The sequence below is a fragment of the Capricornis sumatraensis genome, chromosome 12, assembly GCF_032405125.1.
Source record: "Capricornis sumatraensis isolate serow.1 chromosome 12, serow.2, whole genome shotgun sequence".
Classification (NCBI taxonomy): Eukaryota; Metazoa; Chordata; class Mammalia; order Artiodactyla; family Bovidae; genus Capricornis; species Capricornis sumatraensis.
In genome coordinates this window covers 95,054,500-95,077,500 of record NC_091080.1, presented here as the reverse complement: position 1 = coordinate 95,077,500, position 23,001 = coordinate 95,054,500, and the positions used below count along the sequence as shown (strand labels likewise).

General features: G+C 58.0%; 1 protein-coding gene across 2 annotated transcripts in view; it reads left to right on the top strand.

Moving 5' to 3' along the window:
- RASA3 (RAS p21 protein activator 3) overlaps positions 1–23,001 on the top strand; it is an 85,214-nt gene that overhangs the window by 37,539 nt on the left and 24,674 nt on the right. For both annotated transcript variants that reach the window (XM_068984575.1, XM_068984574.1), the window contains exons 3-8: positions 3,307–3,410; positions 13,304–13,398; positions 16,592–16,668; positions 20,426–20,506; positions 20,894–20,966; positions 22,003–22,079. In XM_068984575.1, coding sequence (XP_068840676.1) covers positions 3,307–3,410; positions 13,304–13,398; positions 16,592–16,668; positions 20,426–20,506; positions 20,894–20,966; positions 22,003–22,079 — 507 coding nt within the window. The remainder of the gene's footprint in view (positions 1–3,306; positions 3,411–13,303; positions 13,399–16,591; positions 16,669–20,425; positions 20,507–20,893; positions 20,967–22,002; positions 22,080–23,001) is intronic.

Below are 23,001 nucleotides of genomic sequence, written 5' to 3'. Positions count from 1 at the left end.
GGGTCTGATGCCTGGGAAGCTCCCCTGGAGAAGGAAAGGCAGCCCGCTCCAGTATTCTGGCCTGGAGAGCTCCACGAACTGTGTAGTCCACGGGGTTGCAAAGAGTCGGCCGCGACTGAGTGACTTTGACTTTGACTTCAGTGCTGGGTTGATCCAGTCCTCTGCAGGAGTATTGCACGCAGTGGCCGTTCTTCATGTCCATTGGTCCACGTGCGTGATCATTTTCAGGATGACGCTGTCTGCTTCTGCCCGGGGCGGGTCGGAAGGGGCTCCTGCTCCAACCCTCGCCTCCCCAGGGGCGGCTGTGTTCGGTGCGCTGCGCCTCCTGCCTGGACGCCCCCATCCCTCCAGGCCTCGGCTATGTGACTGGCCCTGCAGCCCTGACCCGGGGCCCTGCGGAGTGCAAGGCAGGCACGTCCTGCCCCCTTGTTTGGTTGTGTCTGTCAAGCAAGGAAGGCAGGTTACAAAGCTGCGTTCAGAGTAAGATGCCTTTTTGCTTAAACCTTGGGATGCTCTAAAAACGGCCTGGAGTGTGAGGACCTAAAGGCCGGTGTGGTAGTTACTTCTGAGCAGTGAGGCCACAGTGGTGTTTTGCTCTTTTGCTTGTAGGTATTGTCCTTTTGTGTGGTTAGAAGTTGCTTAAATAACCACTTTCTGGGCCGCAGGGAGGAGGGGCTAGCGCATCGACCGGGCTGTAGTTACAGACTCTCAGTCCGCCGCTCTTGCCAAGGTCTCTCCCGAATGAAAGGCCGTTCCCTAGCGGGTGGGCGCGAGCTTCCGGTTTGCAGTCAGAAGGAACATGAGGGTCAGTGACTTGAGAGGGTCCTTCTGTTCGTTCCGAGAGATGCAAATTGCTCGGAAAATAGAGCTCTGTGTGATGGGAGTGACTAGACCCAGAAGGGCCTCCGCAGTCTTCTGAGGGAGAAGCTGTTTGGGGTTAGGGTGTGACGGGGGAGAGGAAGTCTGTGGTTTGAGGGGAAAGACGTCATTTTCTCAGATGTTTTTAATGAAAACCAAGTTGTTGACTAGAAAACACCAACTGACATTATGAGACTGTACAAATAGCATCTTCTTTGCTTGCATTTCTCTCTCTAATTTCTCAAGTTAAAGCTTAAAATATTTTTGACATAAATGCAGGTCTCAGGTCCAAAGTGGGTGTACCCCCTACGGTCCCGGGAGCTCTGAGGGGACCCGCCCCCGCAGTCCCGGGGGCTCTGAGGGGACCCCCCCAGTCCCGGGGGCTCTGAGGGGACCCTCCCCCCCAGTCCCGGGTGTTTTGAGAGGATCCTCCCCCACAGTCCTGGGGGCTCTGAGGGGGACCCTCCTCCCATAGTCCGGGGGCCCTGATGGGGACCCCGCCCCCTGTAGTCCTGGGGCTGTCTGGTCCAGGGCAGGCCTGCAGCTCAGAGCATCCCCCCAGCACCTGTCTCCATCCTCCCTGAGCCCCTGAGTCTGAGGGTGGGGGGCTTCTCTCTGAGCTCCCAGATGCCCTGCTGACCACGGTGTCCAGGCCCTGGCCAGGCCGGGGCCCTGCAGGAGAGACCATGGGTGGACCCCGTCCACCCTTCTTGGGGGCTCAGTCTGTCCCTGCGGGCCTGCAGGCCGGGCTGTCTGGGAGTCAGGTTAATGGGACCCCCTGGGTTCCCCCAGGGCCCCCAGGCTGCTGCCTCCTCGCCCCCAGGGGTCTCCCCGACACCCTCCTTCCCTCAGGGCCTTTCTGAAGCTTCTGGGATCTGGTGGCTTCAGTTGCTTCAGGAAGTGTGGCCTAAAAGGACCATCCAGGTGTGACTTGTTGGTGAGGACGCATGATTTCCCTGGGGGGTGTGGGGGCCCTGTGTGGGGTGTGAGCCGGGTGGTGAACCCCACGTGAGCAGGGGCTTCCAGGCGGGAAGACAGTCTGGGGGGGGCGAGGAGCTGCCCGGGCCACGGGCCCTGCCCACCGTCTCATGCAGATGTGAGTGGCGGCTGGAGGGGTGCGGCTGACTGTCCACGTCCTCGTGTGGATGGAGTGGCTTTCTCTCCGGAAGCCAGCCCGCCCTGTGCTCTGGCCGTGACCCCCGGCCAGGGGAACCTGAGCTTCTGGAGAGGGTCTGGGAGCCTCAAACAGAAGCCGTTGTAATGCACACTCACAGGCACCGAGGGCCATGCTGCCTGGCAATTTTAAAGGAGTTTAAAACCGTTTAGAGGAAGTGTAAGAGGGACTCCAAAGAAGCTAGAAGGGGTTTCTGCTGCCTCTGGGAGCTGAGCGGGATCATGCCCGGGGTGGGCGGGCCTCCCAGCACTGGGGCGGCCTGCGTGGGCTGAGACCATGGCCCGTAGCACTGGCCCTGTGGCTGCCATCACCTCGATCCTTGACTCTTCTGTGGATGCTTGGATACGGTGTTTGGCTTAATGAATTTCACTCCAGGTTTTAGGGGATGTTTAATCAATGTGTGATTATCAGCCAGACGCTGAGCTGTTCAATCTGGCCGGTGCCTTTTCTGGAGACCTGGCCCTGCCTGCCTGGCTTCCGGCTCTCGCTGCTCTGTCGGGCGGTCCTGAGCCCCCTCCTGGGCCCCTGGGCTCCATGTGGGCTGCCCTGGGGCTCATCTGTGGCTCACAAGAGGCTCCCCTCTATTCCGTGGCCCCCGCCACGCCCCTGCCCCAGACCTGGGAAACGGGTGCCCGTGTTTGGACATAGGACAGCACGAAAGGGGAAAAGTGGGTTCTTTTTTGAGGCTGGCTCTGGTGGGGGTGGGGCAGTGCCAGCCTGGCGCAGTGTTGAGGGGTGGGGGGTGGGGAATGACTGTTGCCAGAGGGAGGTGGTTGCTCCTCTGGGCTCAGGGAAAGGGGAATGGGCTTTTGAACTTCTCCCTATAATTAGCAAGGAGGGCACTCTGGCCTTCCTCAGGGCTGCTGGTATTAAACCCTCATCATACAGTGGTGGTTCAGGCCAGCTCATCTCTGGGCTGCAGGCTCCCTTTATCTGGAGAAGCCAGCGACCGTGCCTCTACGACCCATGTGCAGAGATGCCTGGGCAAGGGTGCCAACCGGGAGGCTGGGGCTGTGTGGCCCTCTGGGTCCCCCAGAAAGGAGAGACAGTCTGACCCTGCTCCCCACCATCCACAGCTGCCTTTATTTTGGAAAAATGCTTCCAACTCTGTCCCCACGAAGAGACACTGTGGGCTTCCCCTTGACCAAGAGGGAGTGGCCTGGACTCACCCCTGAGGACTGATACCCCAGGACTGACGACACCCCAGCTCCAGTCCCCCCAGGACTGGGGGCGTGGCTCACAGGGTCTAACACTGTCCCTCTGTCTCCGTCTAGCCCTTTCTATGGAGAGGACTTCTACTGCGAGATTCCGCGGAGCTTCCGTCACCTGTCCTTTTACATTTTTGATCGAGATGTTTTCCGGAGGGATTCCATCATAGGTAGGTCCCGACCAACCAAGCAGGTGTATTCTTCGTTTTCTCTGCCTCTTCTGAATGGGGACTTGTTCTGGAGGAACTGAGGCATCTCTTGGACACCCCATCTGAGCCAGCGAACTGTACCAGCGTCTCGCCTGACCTTGCTGGCTGTCCCAGGCTGGCCATCAGCGGGTGCGGGGCAATGCCCCACGAGCTCATGGAAACACATGGGAGCCGTCCATCAGGGCTAGAGTGGGGCCCCTGGACCTGCCCCCAAATGACTCCCAAAGGCTTCTCCAACCACCCCAGCCCCTGCCTATCCCTAACACCCAGCACCCATCTATGGGGGAGGCTGTTCTCAAGGTGTTGGGTGCTCTCAGAGGGGTTGAGGTACTCTCAGAGTTGTTGGGATGCTCTTATGGGTGTTGGGGTACTCTCAGAGGTGTTGGGGTGCTCTCAGGGGTGTTGAGTGCTCTCAGGGGTGTTGGGTGCTCTCAGCAATGTTGGGTGCTCTCAGGGGTGTTGAGTGCTCTCAGGGGTGAGTGCTCTCAGGGGTGTTGGGTGCTCTCAGGGGTGTTGAGTGCTCTCGGGTGTTGGGTGCTCTCAGCAATGTTGGGTGCTCTCAGGGGTGTTGAGTGCTCTCAGGGGTGTTGGGTGCTCTCAGCAATGTTGGGTGCTCTCAGGGGTGTTGAGTGCTCTCAGGGGTGAGTGCTCTCAGGGGTGTTGAGTGCTCTCAGCGGTGTTGAGGTGCTCTCAGGGGTGTTGAGTGCTCTCAGCGGTGTTGAGGTGCTCTCAGGGGTGTTGAGTGTTCTCAGGGGTGTTGGGTGCTCTCAGGTGTGTTGGGTGCTCTCAGGGGTGTTGGAGATACTTTCTAGGTGTTGGGTGCTCTCAGGGATGTTGGGTGCTCTCAGGGGTGTTGGGTGCTCTCAGGGGTGTTGAGTGCTCTCAGGGGTATTGAGTGCTCTCAGGGGTGTTGCGTGTTCTCAGGGGTGAGTGTTCTCAGGGGTGTTGGGTGCTCTCAGGGGTGTTGGGGACTCTCAGAGATGTTGGGTGCTCTCAGAGGTTTTGGGGTGCTCTCAGGGGTGTTGGGTGCTCTCAGGGGTGGGTGCTCTCAGGGGTGTTGAGTACTCTCAGGGGTGTTGAGTACTCTCAGGGGTGAGTGCTCTCAGAGGTGTTGGGGTGCTCTCAGGGGTGTTGAGTGCTCTCAGGGGTGAGTGCTCTCAGGGGTGTTGAGTGGTCTCAGGGGTGTTGGGTGCTCTCAGGGGTGTTGAGTGTTCTCAGGGGTGAGTGCTCTCAGAGGTGTTGGGTGCTCTCAAGGGTGTTGGGTGCTCTCAGGGGTGTTGGGTGCTCTCAGGGGTGTTGAGTGTTCTCAGGGGTGAGTGCTCTCAGGGACGTTGGGTGCTCTCAGGGGTGTTGGGTGCTCTCAGGGGTGTTGGGGACTCTCAGAGATGTTCAGGGGCTCTCGGAGGTGTCAGGGTCCCAGATGCACCAGCATCCTGGAGAGAGCAAGGCCCACCTTAAATGCGGAGCAGCCCAGAGCTGCCCGTTCGGTGGCTGCGCCTTTGTCCCAGGAAAGCCCCATCAGTTCCCTTGGCCCCAGAATTAGACCCGAGCCCCCACCACATGGGCTCAGCTGTAGCCTCGGGATCCAGCTGGTGGTTGGTGGCCTGGCTGCTCCTGGCAGGCGTAGTCTCAGTGCTTGCTCTGGGGCAGAGCAATTGGCTCTGACAGCCCCTAACCCTGCAGTCTCCCGCCCACTCCTGGGGCGCCCGGCTAGCTCCGCTTACCACCCACATGTGACCGGTCAAGGGTGTCTGTGTCCAGGCCAGTGGCCCTCACAAAGGTCTGAAGGCAGTGCTGGCGCTGAGGTCCTCTAAGGAGGCGTCTGGCAGAGTTCCCAGCACATGGGTCAGAGCTTCTCACACTTGTCTAGATGCAGACGCTGGTTACTGGGTCTGGCCAACAAGTCGCATTCTTGGAAACTGCTGAGTTTGAAGTAAAGGTCACCAGGGTTTATTTGACAAGTGCATGGCCTGGATCACACAGGAACTCAGGCAATTCGTAGCTTGACTTGTTTAAGATGGAGCTCTGGTTGGGCTGCCAGCAGGACCTTTAGCGCTTGATCCGGAAGGTTTTCGATGTGGGGGAGGCGGGGGGCACTTTCATGCCGCTCACCCTATAGGCCTGGCCACCTTTGCCCTCAGGATGGTGCCCAAACGAACCCTTAGCAGCTGTCAAGCCCTGGTGGTTCCTCCTTGAGGCCAGACATGGGCTCCAGCCTCTACTGAGAGGTGCCTTTGGTGCCTCCTGGCCTGGAGCCCCCCTCAGGCCCTTCCCCGGTGCCCACGTGGCCACCACCGTTGGCCAAGACCCTGCTCAGCAAAGGGCTGCCCCTCAGCGCCTGCTGCGTCCACTGCCACTGTGGGAGCAGCTCTTTTGTGTCCGCCAGCCCTCACTTCCCGTGGCCTGGGGCTCCCTGCGTGGTGCTGGGGTGTCTGCTGGACACACCAGGGCTTGCTCAAGGAGGAAAGGGGACAGCGCGGTGGGTTTGGAATGTGATGTGTTGCCGGAGGGAGAAAAATGTCAGGCTGAATGAAGCACAAGCTGGAATCAGGTTTACTGGGAGAAATATCAATAACCTCAGGTATGCAGATGACACCCCCTTTATTCCAGAAAGCAAAGAGGAACCAGAGTGCCTCTTAATGAAAGTGAAAGGGGAGAGTGAAAAAGCTGGCCTAAAATTCAGCAAATTCAAAAAACGAAGATCCTGGCATCGGGTTCCATCACTTCATGAGAAATAGATGGGCAGACTTTGACAGTTGACAGTGTCAGACTTTATTTTCTGGGCTCCAAAATCACCGCAGACCGTGACTGCAGCCATGAAATTAAAAGACGCTTACTCCTTGGAAGAAAAGTTATGACCAACCTATACAGCATATTAAAAAGCAGAGACATTACTTTGCCAACAAAGTCCCATCTAGTCAAAGCTATGGATTTTCCTGTAGTCATGTATGGGTGTGAGAGTTGGACCATAAAGAAGGTTGCACACCAGAGAATTGATACTTTTGAACTGTGGTGTTGGAGAAGACTCTTGAGAGTCCCTTGGACTGCAAGGAGATCCAACCAGTCCATCTGAAAGGAAATCAGTCCAGAATATTCATTGGAGGGACTGATACTGAAGCAGAAACTCCAATACTTTGGTCACCTGATCTGAAGAACTGACTCAATGGGAAAGACCCTGATGCTGGGAAAGATTGAAGGCAGGAGGGGAAAGGAACAACAGAGGATGAGATGGTTGGAAGGCATCACCAACTCGATGGACATGAGCTTGAGCAAGCTCCGGGAGATGGTGAAGGACAGGAAAGCCTGGCTTGCTGCCGTCCATGGGGTCACAGAGTCAGACATGACTGAGCGAGTTGAACAACAAAGATGTTTATTAATCATTCTGTTTAAGGCACCTGCTATTTTTAAAGATAACTAGCAAAATCGTGGTTTAGCAATTCCTAGTGGCTTTAAAATTAGGATGTGTCAGGGTGCAACCAGATTTAGAGTTTTCAAAATCTTTCTCACAACCATAAAAATAAGAGGCTGTCTGATCTCCAGGGGTAATTTAAAGTTATGACTAGCAATTATGTTGTTACCGGGATGAGAAACCACAGTCTAGGGTATAAATTTGTGTCACAGAAACGAGCACAGTGTCAGCGGCTTCTCGCGTCTGCCATGTGATCTGAGGGCACGGTGCCTGGTTCTGCCTGTGCAGCCCCGTGTGGCCCCCCCCCGCGGGCCGGGTCCCGGGTGCCCCAGGGAGGGTGCGGAGATGCTCGTGTGAGCGTGGTGGAGGTCATGCCGGGTCAGGGCGGCCGGCTCTGGGAGGGTGGCTGGTGGGGCCCCTCCCACCGGCTCCCACCTTCGTCGGGGGGAGGGCGGTCCTGTAGCTTCTCTGTGAAAGGCAGGGGTTTGCTGTGAGAGCCTGGCCCCCTGGTCCGTAGGCCAGCTTGTTGAGCTGTAGAGTGCACTGTGCCCGGCGCAGGGAAGGCCGCTTCCGCCCACTCATCACCAGATGGGGGTGGGGTTGTGTCCAGTGTTTTGTGACTGTGACCAAAGCTGCCCTAAATTTTCTTGTCTAGGTCTTTGTTGACAAATGGTTTTATTTCCCTTAGAAAGTACCTAGGAGTGAGAGTGCTGGGGCATTCTGTAGGCTTTAGAAGACGGCAGAATTTGCCATCCCGAATAGGCCACTTTGGCACGAGGAATTGTTTGAGCTGAAGGCAGTTAAGAAGAAGCAGACACATGGAAATCTCTCTGCCTTGCAACCCGGAACAAGTCCAGACCACGACCAGCCTGGAGGTGCCCCCCAGGGCGCCCACGTAGCGAGCCCTCTGAGCCTCTAGTGCCCCTGAAACTCGGACTCCGTGCAGCTCCTCCTTTGTGCCATCACTCCTCTGAAAACCCCTGACTGGTTCAGGTGGGGATGCTCCGAGCTGCTGCCGCCTCCTGGAGCTACTCATCGCCAGGCTTCCCCTCACGTATCTGAAATGCATGCTAATAAACCTGTCTGGTTTCCCTCGTTTTCTTTCTTTCGTTGCAGAGGCCAGAGAACCTGCAAGAGCAGAAGGAGGACGCTTTTTCTCCCCACGGTGTGTCTTTGCCTCGGCAGAAACTGGCGCCGCTCCCCTCCTGCCCCGTTTCGACTCTGCTCCAGCGCCTGTGTCAGCTTCTTTTATTCTCAGCTCATTTTCATTCTAGCACACGGGCAGTATCTTACTGTAGCTTTCCCCGCTTTTTCATAATGAAGAGTTATTTGGGCATCTTCTCGTGTGCTTGTTTGCCCTCCGTCTCTGCTTTGGTGACTTGTTGAGTCCTCTGCGCTTTCAGGCAGGCTCTCTTGTTGAGACTTCCAGGTCTAAGCTGCTCTGGTGCGGACCCTTTTCCGGACCTGCGCTTGCAGGCATCCCCCTCTCGCTTCTGGCTTGTCTCCCCGTTTTCTAACTAGGGTCTTCTGGGCAAAAGGGTTAGCTTCTACAAACTCCCACTTATAAAGACCTTTTTATAGTGTGTGTTTTTGGTGTCATATCTAAGAATTCTTTTCCTACTCCAGGGTTGTGAAGATCTTCTCTTTTTTTCTTCCAGAAAGTTCTTGGTTTTAGTTCTTATATTTAGGTCTGTTTTAAGTATACTTTACATATAGCAAGACTTGTTTTTTTCCTTATAGATGTCCAGTTGAAGTTCCTTAGCGTCTTTTGAGACTCGATTGACTTTACACGCATGGGTCTAGCTGTGGCTTCTGTGTTCTGTTCCCCTGATGTGCACTCCTCTCCTCACGCCAACACCACACTGTCTCAATTCCTTTATCTTCACAGTAAGTCTTAAATCAGTCCTGTGAGCTCATCAGCTCTGTCCTTTTCCAAACTTGTTTTGCTATTTTAGGTCTTTTGAATTGTTATTTACATTTTTGATCCACTTATCAATTTCCAAAATAATTGAGATTACATTGATCTGTAGATTAATTTGGGGAGAATTAACACTTTAAGAAAATTGAGTCTCAGATCCTCCAGCATGGTATGTCTCTCCACATCCTTGGGTCTTTAATTTCTTTCATCAGGGTTTTGTGATGTGTTCTCAGCATACACATCTTGCATGCACACACACACTTATGTGTGGGGAGTGTGTGCGTATGTGCGTGTGTGTACGTGTGTGTGCACGCATGGGTGTACGTGTGTGTACACGTGTGTGCGCATGCATGCGTGTATGCGTGTGTATGCACGCATGTGCACCCATGCGTGTGTGTATGCGTGTGTGCACGCATGGGTGTACATGCGTGTGCGTGTGCACACGCATGGGTGTGTGTGTGCGTGTGTGTGTTTATATATACATCTGTCCCTCTGCTCATGGTTTTGGCGCTGTAGACAGGTTTCCCACGCAGCGCGCCACAGGCTCAAGCCATGCGGCCGCCGTTCTATGGGTGTGTCGTGTCTTTTCAGTTTCGGGTTCCACGGTCATCGCTTCTGTGCACAGATATGCTTGATTCCTACGTGCTGACTCTGTGTCTGTGGTTTTGCTGAACACAGCCGCTCTGGTAGCTTTTCCTGTAGATTCTGTAAGTAGAGGCTTCTTTCTTCCCTTCGAGTCTGCAGGCCGCTTTTCTCTCTCTGCCTCCGTGCGCCTGCTCGACACCAGGGGAACAGGAGTGCGAGAGTGTCTCTGCCCCCGCCTGGCTTGGGAAGCGCCCAGCTGCCCCTCCTCAGCCGCCGTCCTGCAGGTGCCACCCTCGGCTGCCCAGCTTCCTGCGCCCTCTGTACCGTGCCTGCCCCCTTGCCACACGCCGCTCCTGGGACTTCCTGCCATGCTTCCCTCTTCAGAACAGACCCCAGCAGGTATAGTGCTGCCAGAGGAAGTAACACACAGGGGCCCTCGCGGTGGAAAGGCCGTGTGCCTTTCCTCCTCGTGGGTCCTGAGTCTGTCCTCCTGAGTGGGTGAGGCCCAAGGGATACAGTGACCTGGTGTCACCCAGATCAATCAGGGAAGCTACGGATTATGACACACTGGGCACATTTAAGTGGTTTGCAGGTCAGTGCTCCCCAGGACAGCCTGTGGAAGCACTGCCTCTGCCATGTAGAGAGCTCACGCCCATATGCTCTTGACGTGGTCAGCCTCTAGAAGGACGGGCCGGCAGCTGGTGACAGAGGTGACCGCAAGGTGGGGCCTGTGTCGCAGGGGAGAGGCTAGCTTCTTCTTGGCTCTATTTTACATCCTTTTGGATGTTTCGGATTTTATTTTGTGTTCCTATATTACCCACTTAAATCTGAACTAAGCACTTCCAAAAATAAAGAGGAGTACTGATGTGTAAGCCGTAGAAGCAGTTTGAGTATTAAATATGTGGCCCCTCCCTACTCCCGTAAAAAAAACCATGAAAACACTGTGGTTACTTAAAATCTCCAACTTCAAATGTAGCCCTCCTACCCAGCTGAACTAATCGTGGAATCTGAACATTTCTCTATCCCTTTTCAATGAAATGTGTTGCCCAATTCAGTTCCAAGAAATGTTTGTTTCTTGTGGCTTCATGCCTGCAAGACTCAAAGTCATATTCCCATCGGGGAGAAGGGTAGAGTTTTGTAGGAGCTAAGCAGAGACGTAACAGTCTTCTCCTGGGGGCTCTGCCTGCTGACAGGAGTCAGAGGTGGGGGAGCTCACATCAGGCCCTGGCGAGATGCCCCCCCAAACCAGGCGAGGTGGTAGGGGAGGAGCCTGGGGCGGGTTGCTGATGCTGACTGGAGGAAGGCCCTCCTGGCTGTGACTTGCGTTCTCGGCTCTCCTGCGGCCTGCCCTCTGCGGCAGCCTCTGCTGCTGTGTGCCTGTGCCCTCTGCCCCCTCGCTGGCATGGGCTCCTCATCTGACTCTGAGTGCTGTGGCCTCAGTGCCCTGTGAGGCCTGTGGTGGGCAGGATCCGGCTCGCGTGGCCAGAGCTGAGCCAGCAAGGTCGACGTGAGCAGGGATCAGTGCTGAACCCCGGAGCCAGGTGTGCTGCGTCCACGGTGCAAGTGGACAGAGGGCTGGCCTTGAGCCACCGCGTGTGACGTTGGGAGGTGAGCGGAGGTCCGTGGTGGACGTGCTGACGTGCTGCGGGGACAGCGGGCAAGGGGACGGAGGTGAGGCAGGGGACGGTGCCGCAGCCCCCAGCTCTCGGGACGGCGTGTCCCTGTTTCATTTCTGACTTCCTGCCTGTGCCCGGCAGGGGCATCTGTCGATGTCTGGCGTCCAGAGTGTGAAAACTGCGGGGCAGAGACCTTGTCTCCCCTACCTGGGTGCTCTGAGTGCCCTTGCGAAGCTAGACAGAAGACAGACTAGCAAGAAGGAGCAAACATTTTCGATTCCTCTTGAGCACATGTGGCAGGGAGACTCCTCAGCGATGAGGAGGAGCTGGTGACGTGGGCTAGCGGCGCACCCTAGGGAAGGGACAGCGGGTTTCGGAGGAGGGTCGAGACAAAGGCGGGCTGCGGGTGCAGAGTGTGCGGGACCCTCTGGGGCTGACACCTCCTCTCTGCTCTGGCTGTTACCGCCTCCTGCATTGTGGGTGCATTCCTGAGCCCCCAAGCCCAGCAGCAGGGCGTCCTTCTCCGCAAACCTCCCCCCTCCTGGCAGATGGGACCAGGCCCCAGCGAGGCCACCTACAGCTCGCAGGGGAGCCAGAGAGCAGGGCGCATCGTGGGAGAGTCTGGTGGGACAGTGTCTGGGAGAAGCACGAGGCAGAAAGAGGGGACGGCAAGGCACCTGACGAGGCAGGAGGCCCGGAGCCTCGCAGGACAGGCCGCCTGTTCAGGGACCAGGCCACATCAGCGACCTGCCGCCTGCCCCCAGACAGCTGCTGGACGAAGCAAGGGGACAGCAGGTTTGGGGACCACGAGGCAGGCCTCCCTGTGAGGCCACCAGTGCTCCTGTCTCATGAGAGCCGGCACGCATCTTCGCGGAAGCCCGAGATGGGGCCCTCCTCCTCGGAGAGGAGGACTGTGTGTCCTGGGTGAGGGCAGGCTGGCCCACCAGCTCCGGGCTCTTCAATCGTGCTGTCTTTAGTGACGAGACTGGTCCTGAGTTAGGCTGTGTGTCCTGAGCTCCAAAAGGAAGCAACTGAATTTTTAAAACGTTTAATTTTATGTTGTCCTTTACTGTTCCTGTTTCCGTATGTGATTTACCGCGTATTTAGGACATCTGTGCACATGTGCACACACACGTGTACAGGGTGCTCACATGGCCAGGCTCCCCCCTCCCCTGCTGGACAGTGTGGTCCCTGTGCTCGAGGCCACGGAGTGTGGGGAGGTGGGCAGCCTGGTGCCCTCTGTCACTCCAGGCTGTGGGCACGCATCTGATAACTGCCCCTGTGCTTTCCTGGAAAGAAAAAGGTGACTGAACAATGCATGATGGTTGTAGACAAATATTTAAATACTGCGATCCTGGACCAGGTAGTACACGTCACACACGCATGTTTATGTGTGTGTTTTCCTGACATTCTGACTCCTCAGTACCAAGCCTGTGTCAGGAACGTAAAGCTGTTGAGAGTGGGCACCCTCAAACTTTGGGACCCTAGGAGTTTCCTGCAGACTTTGTGGAAATGCAGATTCCAGGAGGAATTCCTCTGGAGATTCCTCCACCCCGGAGGCTGCTTTCTCTTCTGGAACAAGCCCGGGAACTTGCATTAGAAAGCCCTGCAGCTGTTTGGATGCAGGGGGCCCACGATCACACGTCGAGAGACACTGGTTCATAGACCCAGGCAGGTGGTAACCGGCTCATTCCGCAGGCTTGACGGGAACACATGTATACACACTGAACCGACTGTGCATGCTCCCATGAGCTAAGTGTGCACACGCGTGAGTTCTAAGCTGCAGCTATTTCAAGCACACACACACACTAGATGTGCACACGTGTGAGTTCTCAGCCATGGCTCATGTGAGCTCACACATTTCCGGGGTACCTGCGGCAAAGTCCTCAGTAGACACCACCCACCACGTGCCACAGCATGGATGTTGGGGCAGGAGGGGCTGTGACATGGCTGCCTTGAGTTCCTGCCCCCTCACCCCATCCCACACCCCACCGCGGGCCCGGGCAGCACCCCTGGCAGAGCTGCCCCCCGATCTGTCAGATTTCTCCCAGGTGCCCTGAGCCACAGTCTGGGCAACATGGGAGGAGGAGCCCGCCCAGCCCCAGGCTGTGGACGCCATGGCAGTGACGGGGTGTGTCCGGGTGGATGTGGCACTTCCGAGACAAAACGTGGCCTCTGTGACCTTACCGCATTGTCCGTCTCCCAGTGCTTTATCCTGGGTTTTGGTCTGAGACGACTGACACTGAGGGTGGAGATGCTGCTGGCCGGGCAGTCGGGTGGGCAGGTCGGCCCCTCATGACTGGTCTCCTCTGCATGGGTCTTCCAGGAAAGGTGGCCATCCAGAAGGAAGACCTGCAGAAGTACCACAACAGGGACACGTGGTTCCAGCTGCAGCATGTGGACGCTGACTCCGAAGTGCAGGTGAGGCTCAGGGAGCCCACGGGCCCAGGTGCCTCGGGGCGGCGGAGGCCTGACTGTGGCCTGACTGTGGCAGCATTCTGGTCTTCAGCGGGAAGGGCAGCAGACTGTCCCCGGGTGTGTCCTCCCGGGCGGCTCATTTTGTTTATTCCATTGGTTGCTGTCAGACTTAGTTGTGCAGCTTAAAAATGTAAAATGCAAAAGAACGTGACAGCTGACGGAAGATAGAGTAAGGTGAGAAAACCTAAGGCTGTGGGCCTCTGTCTACTGGAGGTGCCCACGTGTGTCCTGGCTCCCTGCCCCAAGAAGGACCGAAGGGGTGATGAAGGGCCTGTGGCCTGAGCATCCCCAGGGCCCACCCGGTGCCCCAGCCATATGTTAACTGGGAGTGCCACCTTGACCAGGCCCGGGGCTTCCCCCCAGCAGGGCCGCTGCCTGGGCCCAGGGTCCAGGAGACGCTCGTTGCGGGGCCTGCTTGCATCTTCTCTCCCCTGGTGACCCTGCCTGTGCTCCTGGTCAGCCTGTCCCCGAGCCCAGGCTGCGCCTGGTTCCAAGACCAGAGCCTCTGCCAGCAGCATGGTAGCCCCAGTCTGCGCTGAGCTTGGCCTGCACTGAGCTCAGCGGAGCGTGGCCCTGGTGCTCTGGGCCTTGGCTTCCTCCCCATCACACGAGGTTTTATGAGCAGCAGGATCACAGACCGAATCCTCTGAGGGCCCCAGGAGGCCTTCCTGGGGGTCAAACAGCAGGATCACAGACCAAATCCTCTGGGGGCCCCATGAGGCCTTCCCGGGCTCCTGGCCCAGTGTCCACATGCCTCCTCATGGACCCGGGGCCTCCACTGAGCTTGGAGCTGTGTGCCAGGGCTCAGGATTTCTGCTGTGGACGCCTTGTGACCACTGGGGCCATGCCCAGACTGTGACAGGGAGATGGCACATGGGTGCGTTGAGATGCCCAGGATGTGGTGAGGGTGCTCACGCTTGCTCGACTCTGACCGAGGCCCCACGTGCTGCGGGAGGCAGCGGGGCCTGTGATCACTCAGAGTGAGGGGCGGTGACGAGTCCCGACTGGCGCCGACGCTGCAGGACGACAGTGGCCGCCGCTGCTCGGTAGCCGGGCAGCCCCTCCTTGGGAGGCGGTCAGATGCGTGTGCCGCGTGTGCTTTACGCCCGTCCCCGCTGCCTCCGCCCGCACTTTCCCGTCACTGCTGTTCCCGAGAGACTCCGCCTGCAGCCGCAGCTGACCCGCTGCTCAGCCCCCAGATTTAGACGCCGCGCTGGTGGCAAGCGCAGGGCTCCCTTGCTCTTGCCTTTTTGAAAAAGCTTAGCTTTTAGTTCTGAAGTCGTTATCGAGCCATAGGAAGTCACAGGAAAGGCTTCCCAGGGCGTGCTGGTTAGCCTGTTCACACTCAGAGATGCATGGGGTCTGGGCCCTGTCCCTCCCCGGGCCCCGCCTGCCGACAGCCGTGCACCTGGGCAGGGCCCCCGACACCACCCAGGCCCCGCCAGGCCCTGGTGTGCCTGCGTGTGCCCTCGTGGGCTGATGCGAGTGCGCGTGGCCCCTCTGGGGCTCTCAGCCACGCTGTCGGAACCACAGCTGCTTTCCTGGAGCCAGCAGCAATGCCTCGCTTTCGTTTCTGGTTTTAGTAACGTGTGTCCTCTTTCTCCTTTTTAGCATGGTTAGAAGTTTACCAATTTTACTGTTGTTTTTTAAAATAGCTTGGGTTTATGTATTTTCTCTATTGATTTCCTGTTTTTGGTTTCATTGATTTCTGCTTTGATTCAAGGTATTTGTTTTCTTCTGGCACTTTAGGCTTAACTTCTCTTTTGCTAGCTTCCTAAGGTGGAAGCTTAGACTACTGATGTTTAGCCCTTCCATCCTTCCCAGTCTCTGGACTCACTGCCTTGAATTTCCCTCTAAATGTCGCTTGGCTGCATCTCATAGACCCTGACGCTTTATTTCATGCCAACTTAGGAAAAGAAACAAATTCAAAGTTTTATCCCTGAAACTTCTGCCTTGGCCCCCTTGTTATTTGGGAATGTGTTGTTTAATCTCCGTATATTTTGTTATTTTTAGCTTTCTGCCTGTCACTGAGCTCTAGTTCAGTTTCCAGCGTGGTCTGAGAGTGGCTGCGATGCTTTCTAGACCTGCTGACGTGTATTTGAAGCCAGGCTGGTCTGTCTCAGTGGATGTTCCGTGTGACCGGGTCTGTGATGCTCTTCAGTCATTATCCCCCTTAAATAAGACGGGGAAGTCTATGAAGTCAGCATTTTCAGCACTCTGCCCCGAGTCTCTCTTCTCTCAGACCAGCGTAATGCAAGAGTGAGACCTTGGCAGTCTCACTACATCTTACCTGGGCTCACAGCTAATGAGCAAGGTTCATCTGACCCTCCTGTGGGAAGGGGACCACCCCAGCCCTCAGCCTGGCAGGGGTTCTGGAGCCACCTCCCTGGAGAGGCCAGGGCATGGCTCCCTTTGGGGTCAGAGCAAGCCCAGGGGACACTTACGTGTGCAGCCAAGCAGCCAATGGCCTTTGTGTCCGTGGGAGGTTTCGGAGAGGAACTTGGAGACAGTGACCGAGTGCCGCTCCGTTCTGAGGAAGGTCGGTCCAGTTTAACGTCACACTCACAGAAGCACCCGCACCGTGCTCCTCCTGTTGTACTTTTGGGGGCTGGTCTTCCCCGCTCTGTTTGCAGCCCTGATAATGCCCTGGCTGTGTCCACCTGTCCGTCCTGCCCACTTGCTGTCCTCAGCCAGGGGCCCTTTGCACACACAGCCCCAGCCCAGCTGCGTTCCTCCAGCCCTGCCCCGTCCTCCCAGAGCATCCATGAGCACTGACTTCCTTCCTGAAGAGCAGGGCCGAGGCTCCCGGCCTCCGACCAGCCTCATGGCGGACACAGAGACACCAAGTGTGCCCGAGGCCCCCAGCGTGCAGTGGGCTTAGCCCAAGCAGCAGCCGGACGTGCTGCAGACACTGCCCTCAGGGTCTTTTCCTTTTCTTTCTTCTGACGCAGCACTTGCATTAACATCCTGCCCAACGTGAAGCAGGAGGGCTGAAGACATAAACTCCGGGATCTGAGCTGGGCAGGGAGACGGGCCGTGGGTGCCACGCAGGGCCAGGTGTCACCAGTCCTTGATGGGAGCCCGTGATCCCCCGCTGCTCATGGCCCCCATGACCCCTTGTCCTTGTGCCTTCCAGGGCAAGGTCCACCTGGAGCTGAGGCTGAGTGAGGTCATCACCGATTCAGGCGCCATCTGCCACAAACTGGCCACGCGGTAAGACCCGGGACGGCCCCACCGCCGGTCTGCTTGGCCCTGAACCTGACCCCAGGCCGTGGGCAGGTCATGATTTGTAAACAGATGAGTCAGGATTCCCAGAAGTGGGGCTTCCCCAGAGATGGTCTGAACATCCTCGTGAGGCACACACTCACCCTGGAAGCGGCATGTTTGGTTTTTGCAAGTAACCAGTCACTCAGGGTGACGGTTACCAGAGGTTGGGGTCATGCCCCTGGCTTTATGCGCAAGGAAATGGTGAGTTGGGGTTTGACCTCTGACCTCAACCCCCAAATCAGCTGCTTCTACCCATAATGCTTGGTGAGTGTGCATGTGTGCACCACTTTGTGTGCAGGTGTGTAAGAATGAGTGTGCAACCTGTGTGATGGTGTGCATGCAAGTGTGGAGTGAATGTGCACTTGTCAGTGTGTGCTTTCAGGTGTGTGTGTACAAGTGTGAAGGAGTGTGCCCCTGTGGGTCTGTGCCTCCATGTCTGTAGGGGTGAGTGTGCATGTGTGTGTACAAGTGTGCAGGAATGAGTGTGCCCCTGTGGGTGTGTACCTGCAGGTCTGCAGGGGTGAGTGTGCTCCTGTGGGTGTGTGCCTGCAGGTCTGCTAGGGTAAGTGTGCACCTGTGGGTGTGTTGGCAGGGGTGAGTGTGCCCCTGTGGGTGTGTGCCTGCAGGTCTGCAGGGATGAGTGTGCACCTGTGGGTGTGTGGCTGCAGGTGTGCAGGGGTGAGTGTGCACCTGTGTGAGTGTGGCTGCAGGTGTGCAGGGGTGAGTGTGCACCTGTGTGAGTGAATCTGCAGGTGTGCGGGGTGAGTGTGCACCTGTGTGAGTGTGGCTGCAGGTGTGCAGGGGTGAGTGTGTGCCTGTGGCTGCAGGTGTGCAGGGGTGAGTGTGTGCCTGTGTGAGTGTGGCTGCAGGTGTGCAGGGGTGAGTGTGCGCCTGTGTGAGTGTGTCTGCAGGTCTGCAAGGGTGAGTTTACACACGTGTGAGTGTGCCTGCCGGTCTGCAGGAGTGAATGTGTACTGTCTCTGTGAGTTCAGCTTGGGTTGTGCCTTTCCCACTGAGACGGGCTCTGGGCAGACGGCTCTGAACAGGCTCGAGCGCCAGGTTGTGCAGCTGGTGCAGCGACGTCCCTGGGAGGAGGCTGATGAGCCCAGAATGGGTCTCCTGTGTGCATCCTGGGAGGCAGCATGTTGGGTTTCCTTTTCTCTGGGATGTTTGGGTGGCTGCAGTCATGCTGTCCCCTTGCCGCTTGAAGGCTTCCGAGTGCTGGTCGGTGAGGAGGGACGGTGCCGGCTGGCAGTGGCTGTCTGGCAGGCGGCTGGCCCCACGTCCAGGCACGCCTCTGAGACGCCAGGTGCATGAGGAGCTGCTCCCCGACTAAGCTGCTGCCAGGACACCGTTGTCCCTGAGGCTCCAGAGTGAGCCCACCCTCCTGCCTTCTTCCTGATTCACAACTGGATGTGATCAGAATCCTTTAGCCTTGAACTTGGGCCTTTGGCACAGTGTGGGGCAAGTGAGTCCCTCCTCCTGCTTCCAGCCCCAGGGCCGCAGCTTCCCGCCCCCCGACTGAGGACCTCCTCCCACCCGGCGGGTCACCCTGTGTGTTCCTCCCGGGGAGATCCACCCACTGTCCCACTGTGGCTGCTGGGCTACCAAGCCCCTGGGCCTCTCAGGGTGTCACTTTCACACAAACCCCTCTCCAGGCCTCTCGGGGTGTCAGCCCCTCACACAAGCCCCCTCCTTGGGTCCCTCGGGGTGTCTGCCCCTCCCTGGGCCCCTCACAGGAGCCCTTGGCTAGCTCACGGCTTCATGCCTGTCCCTGGAAATGTGCCCAAGATTCTTGTTTACTGAGAAGTTAGTTCACAGAGGGAGGAGCGTGACCCCAGACCAGATCTGTAGCAGGGAGAGAAGGGCGACATTCCAGAAAGAAGGGTGGAAGGGAAAGACATTCGCTGACGTTACTGAAGCCCACCCCGTCCAGTGGGCACAGAAATGGAGAGAGGGTCGCCCACTCGCAGAGCGGGAGCAGCGGAGCTCTGCCTGGAGAGAGGAGGTCCCATGAAGGGCCAGGACCGCCAGGCCCCTCGAGGGGCAGAAGCCAACCAGATGCCCATCTGTAGGCGTGAACGGGACCTTGGTCTCCCCAAAGCAGGAAGGCGGGACACTCAGACCCTCGGCGTCTGAGTGGGGTTAGGGCTCTGCTTCCAGCCAGGATGGGACAGTGGGACACGTGCCCTCTCTCACCTCAAAGACCCAAGAAGAGCTGACGCCGTCTGCAGCAGCCATGCGGACGGGGTTGGCCCCCACGGGAGGAAGCAGACGACGTCACCGCAGGCCCACTTTTGTCCCGGACGTGCGTTGGTGACAGCCAGCGAGCTCCCCCAGCAGAGCCCAGGGCGAGTGAGGAGAGACACGGAGCCGGGGCATCTTCTGCGGGCGGCACACTCGGCGGCACTCCCTGGACCTGCACAAATGGGCAGGGTGGAGCCCCGCAGGGCCGGGTGAGCAAGAGGGCTGAGGGCAAAGGGGCCACAGAGCTGGGGGCCGTTCGAGTCTCCCCCAGCCCAGCGGAGAGCACGCACTCACTCGGACACCCAGCAGACCAGACTGTCCCCAGACGAGGCCACCAGCACCTCCCGGACAGAGCTGCGGAGCAGTCTCTTCAGACAAGAGACCACAGCCTCTGACGGCACAGAGGGGCCCAGAACCCGGGCGCCGACAATGTGAGGCTCACAGCGTCCAGCCAGGAGTTCAAGCAGGAGCAAGGCCTGTCCAGCAACAGACCAGGGCGCCAGGCGATGGACAAGGGCAGTCCAAGAGCTGGTGGACCACGGTCCAGACCCGAAGGGAGCCAGGAGCCAGGGCCGTTGGTGGAGCAAAGCCTGAGATGGGGCTTCCCTGCCTGAGGCGCACGTTGGAAGCAGCACACAGGCCAGGGCTGCAAGCCCCTCAGGCCCCCGGGAGCACAGACCCAGTCCCGCCTCCTGCCTGACCAGGCTGCGCAGACCTCCCTCGAGCTCCTGGGGTCGGAAGGCAGGGGCTTCGCTCTGGAAACTCTGCACTGCCGACAGGACGCCACCTGCCGTGTCATAAACAGGGTGATGCGCCTCCAAGCCAGCAGCCACTGCAGCCGCCCCCAGCAGCGCCTTCCTCCACCGGTCTCAGGGTGGACAGCCCAGGACTCTGGCCCCAAAGAGCGGAGATGCCCATCAGAGGAATGATCTCAGTGAGCCCAGACTCCTGCCCGTATCTTCCCACGTGTGGAAAAGCGCTAGACTCCTCGACCCGAGGTGCCTGGGTCTGATCAACCAACCCGAGGTGCCTGGGTCTGATCAACAGCGACCTTTTGACGTTCCGACCACCTGGTCTTTGTCACAGGCGCTCCTTGTACCCTGGCGCTCTCACCTGTTCAGGGCCGTCTGAGAGACTGCCTCCTGGGCTAGGTCCTCAGAAAGTCCACCACGTAGACACGACCCTCAGCTCCTGTGCTTTGATTTCAGCCAACACTGGAAACGTGTCTGTCCTTCCCGTGGGCGCACACACACTTCCTCTTGCCCCCAGGTGCTTGCTGCCCGCTGACCAGAGTGTCCATCTCTGTTTACTAGATGGGAGCCTGGGAGGTGCTTTGCAGGGACTTGTGGCTCTTGGCCTGAGCTGTTGAGACATCTGCCCTCCCAGACTTGAGGGTGGCTGTGAGAGATGGCCCCTGGGCCTCAGATGCCCTCCTGACCGCCACTTCTCTCCTCAGCATCCTCGAGTGCCAAGGCCTCCCCATCGTGAACGGGCAGTGTGACCCCTACGCCACCGTGACCCTGGCAGGACCGTGCAGGCAAGTACAGCCTCAGCTGCAGAGTGGGCGAGGTCGCTAAGGTGGGGCTTCCCTCCTGAAAGCAGGTGGGCCAGGCAGGCTGTGTCGGTCTCACTTCCTTCTGTTTCCTTCATGGCCGAAAGTTTGTAAGGAGAAAGCCTTCCTGTTCTTCACGTGGGTGTTTCTGGCTCAGTAGAGGGTCCTGATTTGCATACCATCTGGTGCTGGAGGGCTGGTGGTTGAGGCCGGGTGGTCTGTGCCCTGGAGGGCCGGGTGGTCTGTGCCCTGGAGGGCCGGGTGGTCTGTGCCCTGGAGGGCCGGCCGGGTGGTCTGTGCCCTGGAGGGCCGGGTGGCCCAGCCTTGGTGGAATCCACGTGTTTTCCATCCGATCCTTCCCCTCGAATGCAGGTCAGAAGCGAAGAAGACGAAGGTGAAAAAGAAGACCAACAACCCCCAGTTTGACGAAGTGTTTTATTTTGAGGTCGGTGTTTCAGTGGCACAAACACAATCGACCCCCACACCCCAGGGTCCTTGGCGAAAGGGCCCTTGGCCACTGCTGCGGAGAGTTCTGGGGTGCTGTCCCACACCTGGAGTCCCTCCCACCCGGCAGCGTGAGCCCCCGGGAGCGCCTTCCTTCCCTGGGCAGAAAGGCTGCTTGCTTCTTCCAGCTGGACCCGGGTTTGTGTTGGATGCTGACAGATCAACGCTTCCCAAACTACCAAGACTTTGGGCTTTGGCTGGCTGGGTTTGGGTTTTTTTGCTCCACCCAGTCTCCCCTGAGCAGCAGAGGGAGGCTTGTTTTTCCACAAATAGTGGGGGTTTCGGGGGTGGAAGTAGTGCATTCGAACGAGAGCCCCCGACTGCCCCTTAGAACCAGAACCACCAGTCGGCTGGTGGGTGAGGGCCAGGCTGGCACAGAACTGCCAACCACTGCTCAGAGGTGCCAGCCCCAGTAACGCTCGAGAGGCCATTGTCCCCCCACAAAGGCCACCACAGGTGAGCGTGAGGGTCTCCCTCCCATCTCCATGGTTCACTGCCCAGCGCGGGCAGGGCGGAGCAGCCATGCCCCTGTGTGGCGACCATGCCATCGGGGCTCCTAGAGCAGAGAAGGTGCGCCGCCCTCCAAGGGGCAGTGGGCGGGGCTTCTGGAGTGGGGCTGGAAGGCGTGTGCACGGAGTGCTGGAGCTGCAGGAAACGGAATGCCAGGGTGGAAAGCTGTCAGGGGACTTTGCAAGCGAACTTGGAGGGATGGGTCAGGATGTGCGGGGGTCACTGGCCTCTTCCGCCTGGGCCCTCCAAAGGATGGGCAGCGGTGGCCTCATCGGGCGGCTGTGGAGGCCTGGAGGCACAGCCTGAGAGCCTGGGTGAAGAACCTGTGCCGCCCTGGGATGTGCTCGTTGTAGCCAGGAGGAAAAGGTGGCCAGCCCTCCCTCACGGGGTGCACCTGCAAGGCTGTGCAGGAGTGAGCCAGCGGCCAGGGCCAGCGGAGGCGTGACGCTCACTCTCCGTGCCCACAGGTGACCAGGCCCTGCAGCTACAGCCGCAAGTCCCACTTCGACTTTGAGGACGAGGGCGTGGACAAGCTGGAGATCCGGTGGGTGAGGGCGTCCGGGGTCAAGATCCCCAGGCAGTGCCGGACCCTTGTGCTGTGCTTGGAAACTGGGCGCCGTCCGTGAAGCTTATGGTGAACGGTGTTGGAGTGCGACCTCCAAAGATTTAGCTTCAGGACCGGGCACCAGGCTTGACCACTCAGAGCTTTTGTCTGGCAGAAGTTTTATTACAGTGAAAAAGGAGAGAGAAGGCTTCTGACACAGACATCAGAAGGAGGGTGGGGAGTGCCCCCCTCGCTCGTCTGATCGAGGCTTTAAGCACTTTTGCCAGACCCCCTCGCACAGCATACTCTTAAGATAGCAAGGTTAGTCAGAAGGTTCCCGTTAAGAGGAAGAAACGTCCTTGAGCAAGATATTGTTGTTATATAATCATTAGTACAGAGCTTAAGGAAAGACACACCTTTGAGCAAGATGAATTGTCCTGTATTTGTGTAAAAAGTTAGTCTTAAAGATTGTTGTCATAACAACTCAGAGTTTAAGAAAAAATGTCTTATGTGACTAAGACAAAGCAATGTAGGAAAACATTTTTCCCTCTCTCCTCCTCGAGGCCCGTTCGTCCCTTTCTCCTCGAGGCCCATTCGTCCCTCTCTCCTCCTCGAGGGCCCTGGAGTCCTTACCAGACTGCCTAAGATGTAACTGTCTCATCCACAGACAGGAGCATCAGTTTTCTGGATCCTTTTAGCACAAGGATGCTGGGAGGTGGCTAGAGGCCACTTGGCAGTGTCTTCCCGGGTGCAGTGCAAAAGTTCCAAACCCCCGTGTGTGAGGCCTGGCCCGGCACACGGTTCCACTGCTTCAGGGCCCCGCGGCGGTGCCTCTAGCAAGGCCGGGCGTCCCTCTGGGCCTCGCCAGCCCTCTTGCCTCCCAGGCTGCAGCTCTGCCCCGTGTCTGGGGACAGATCGTAAG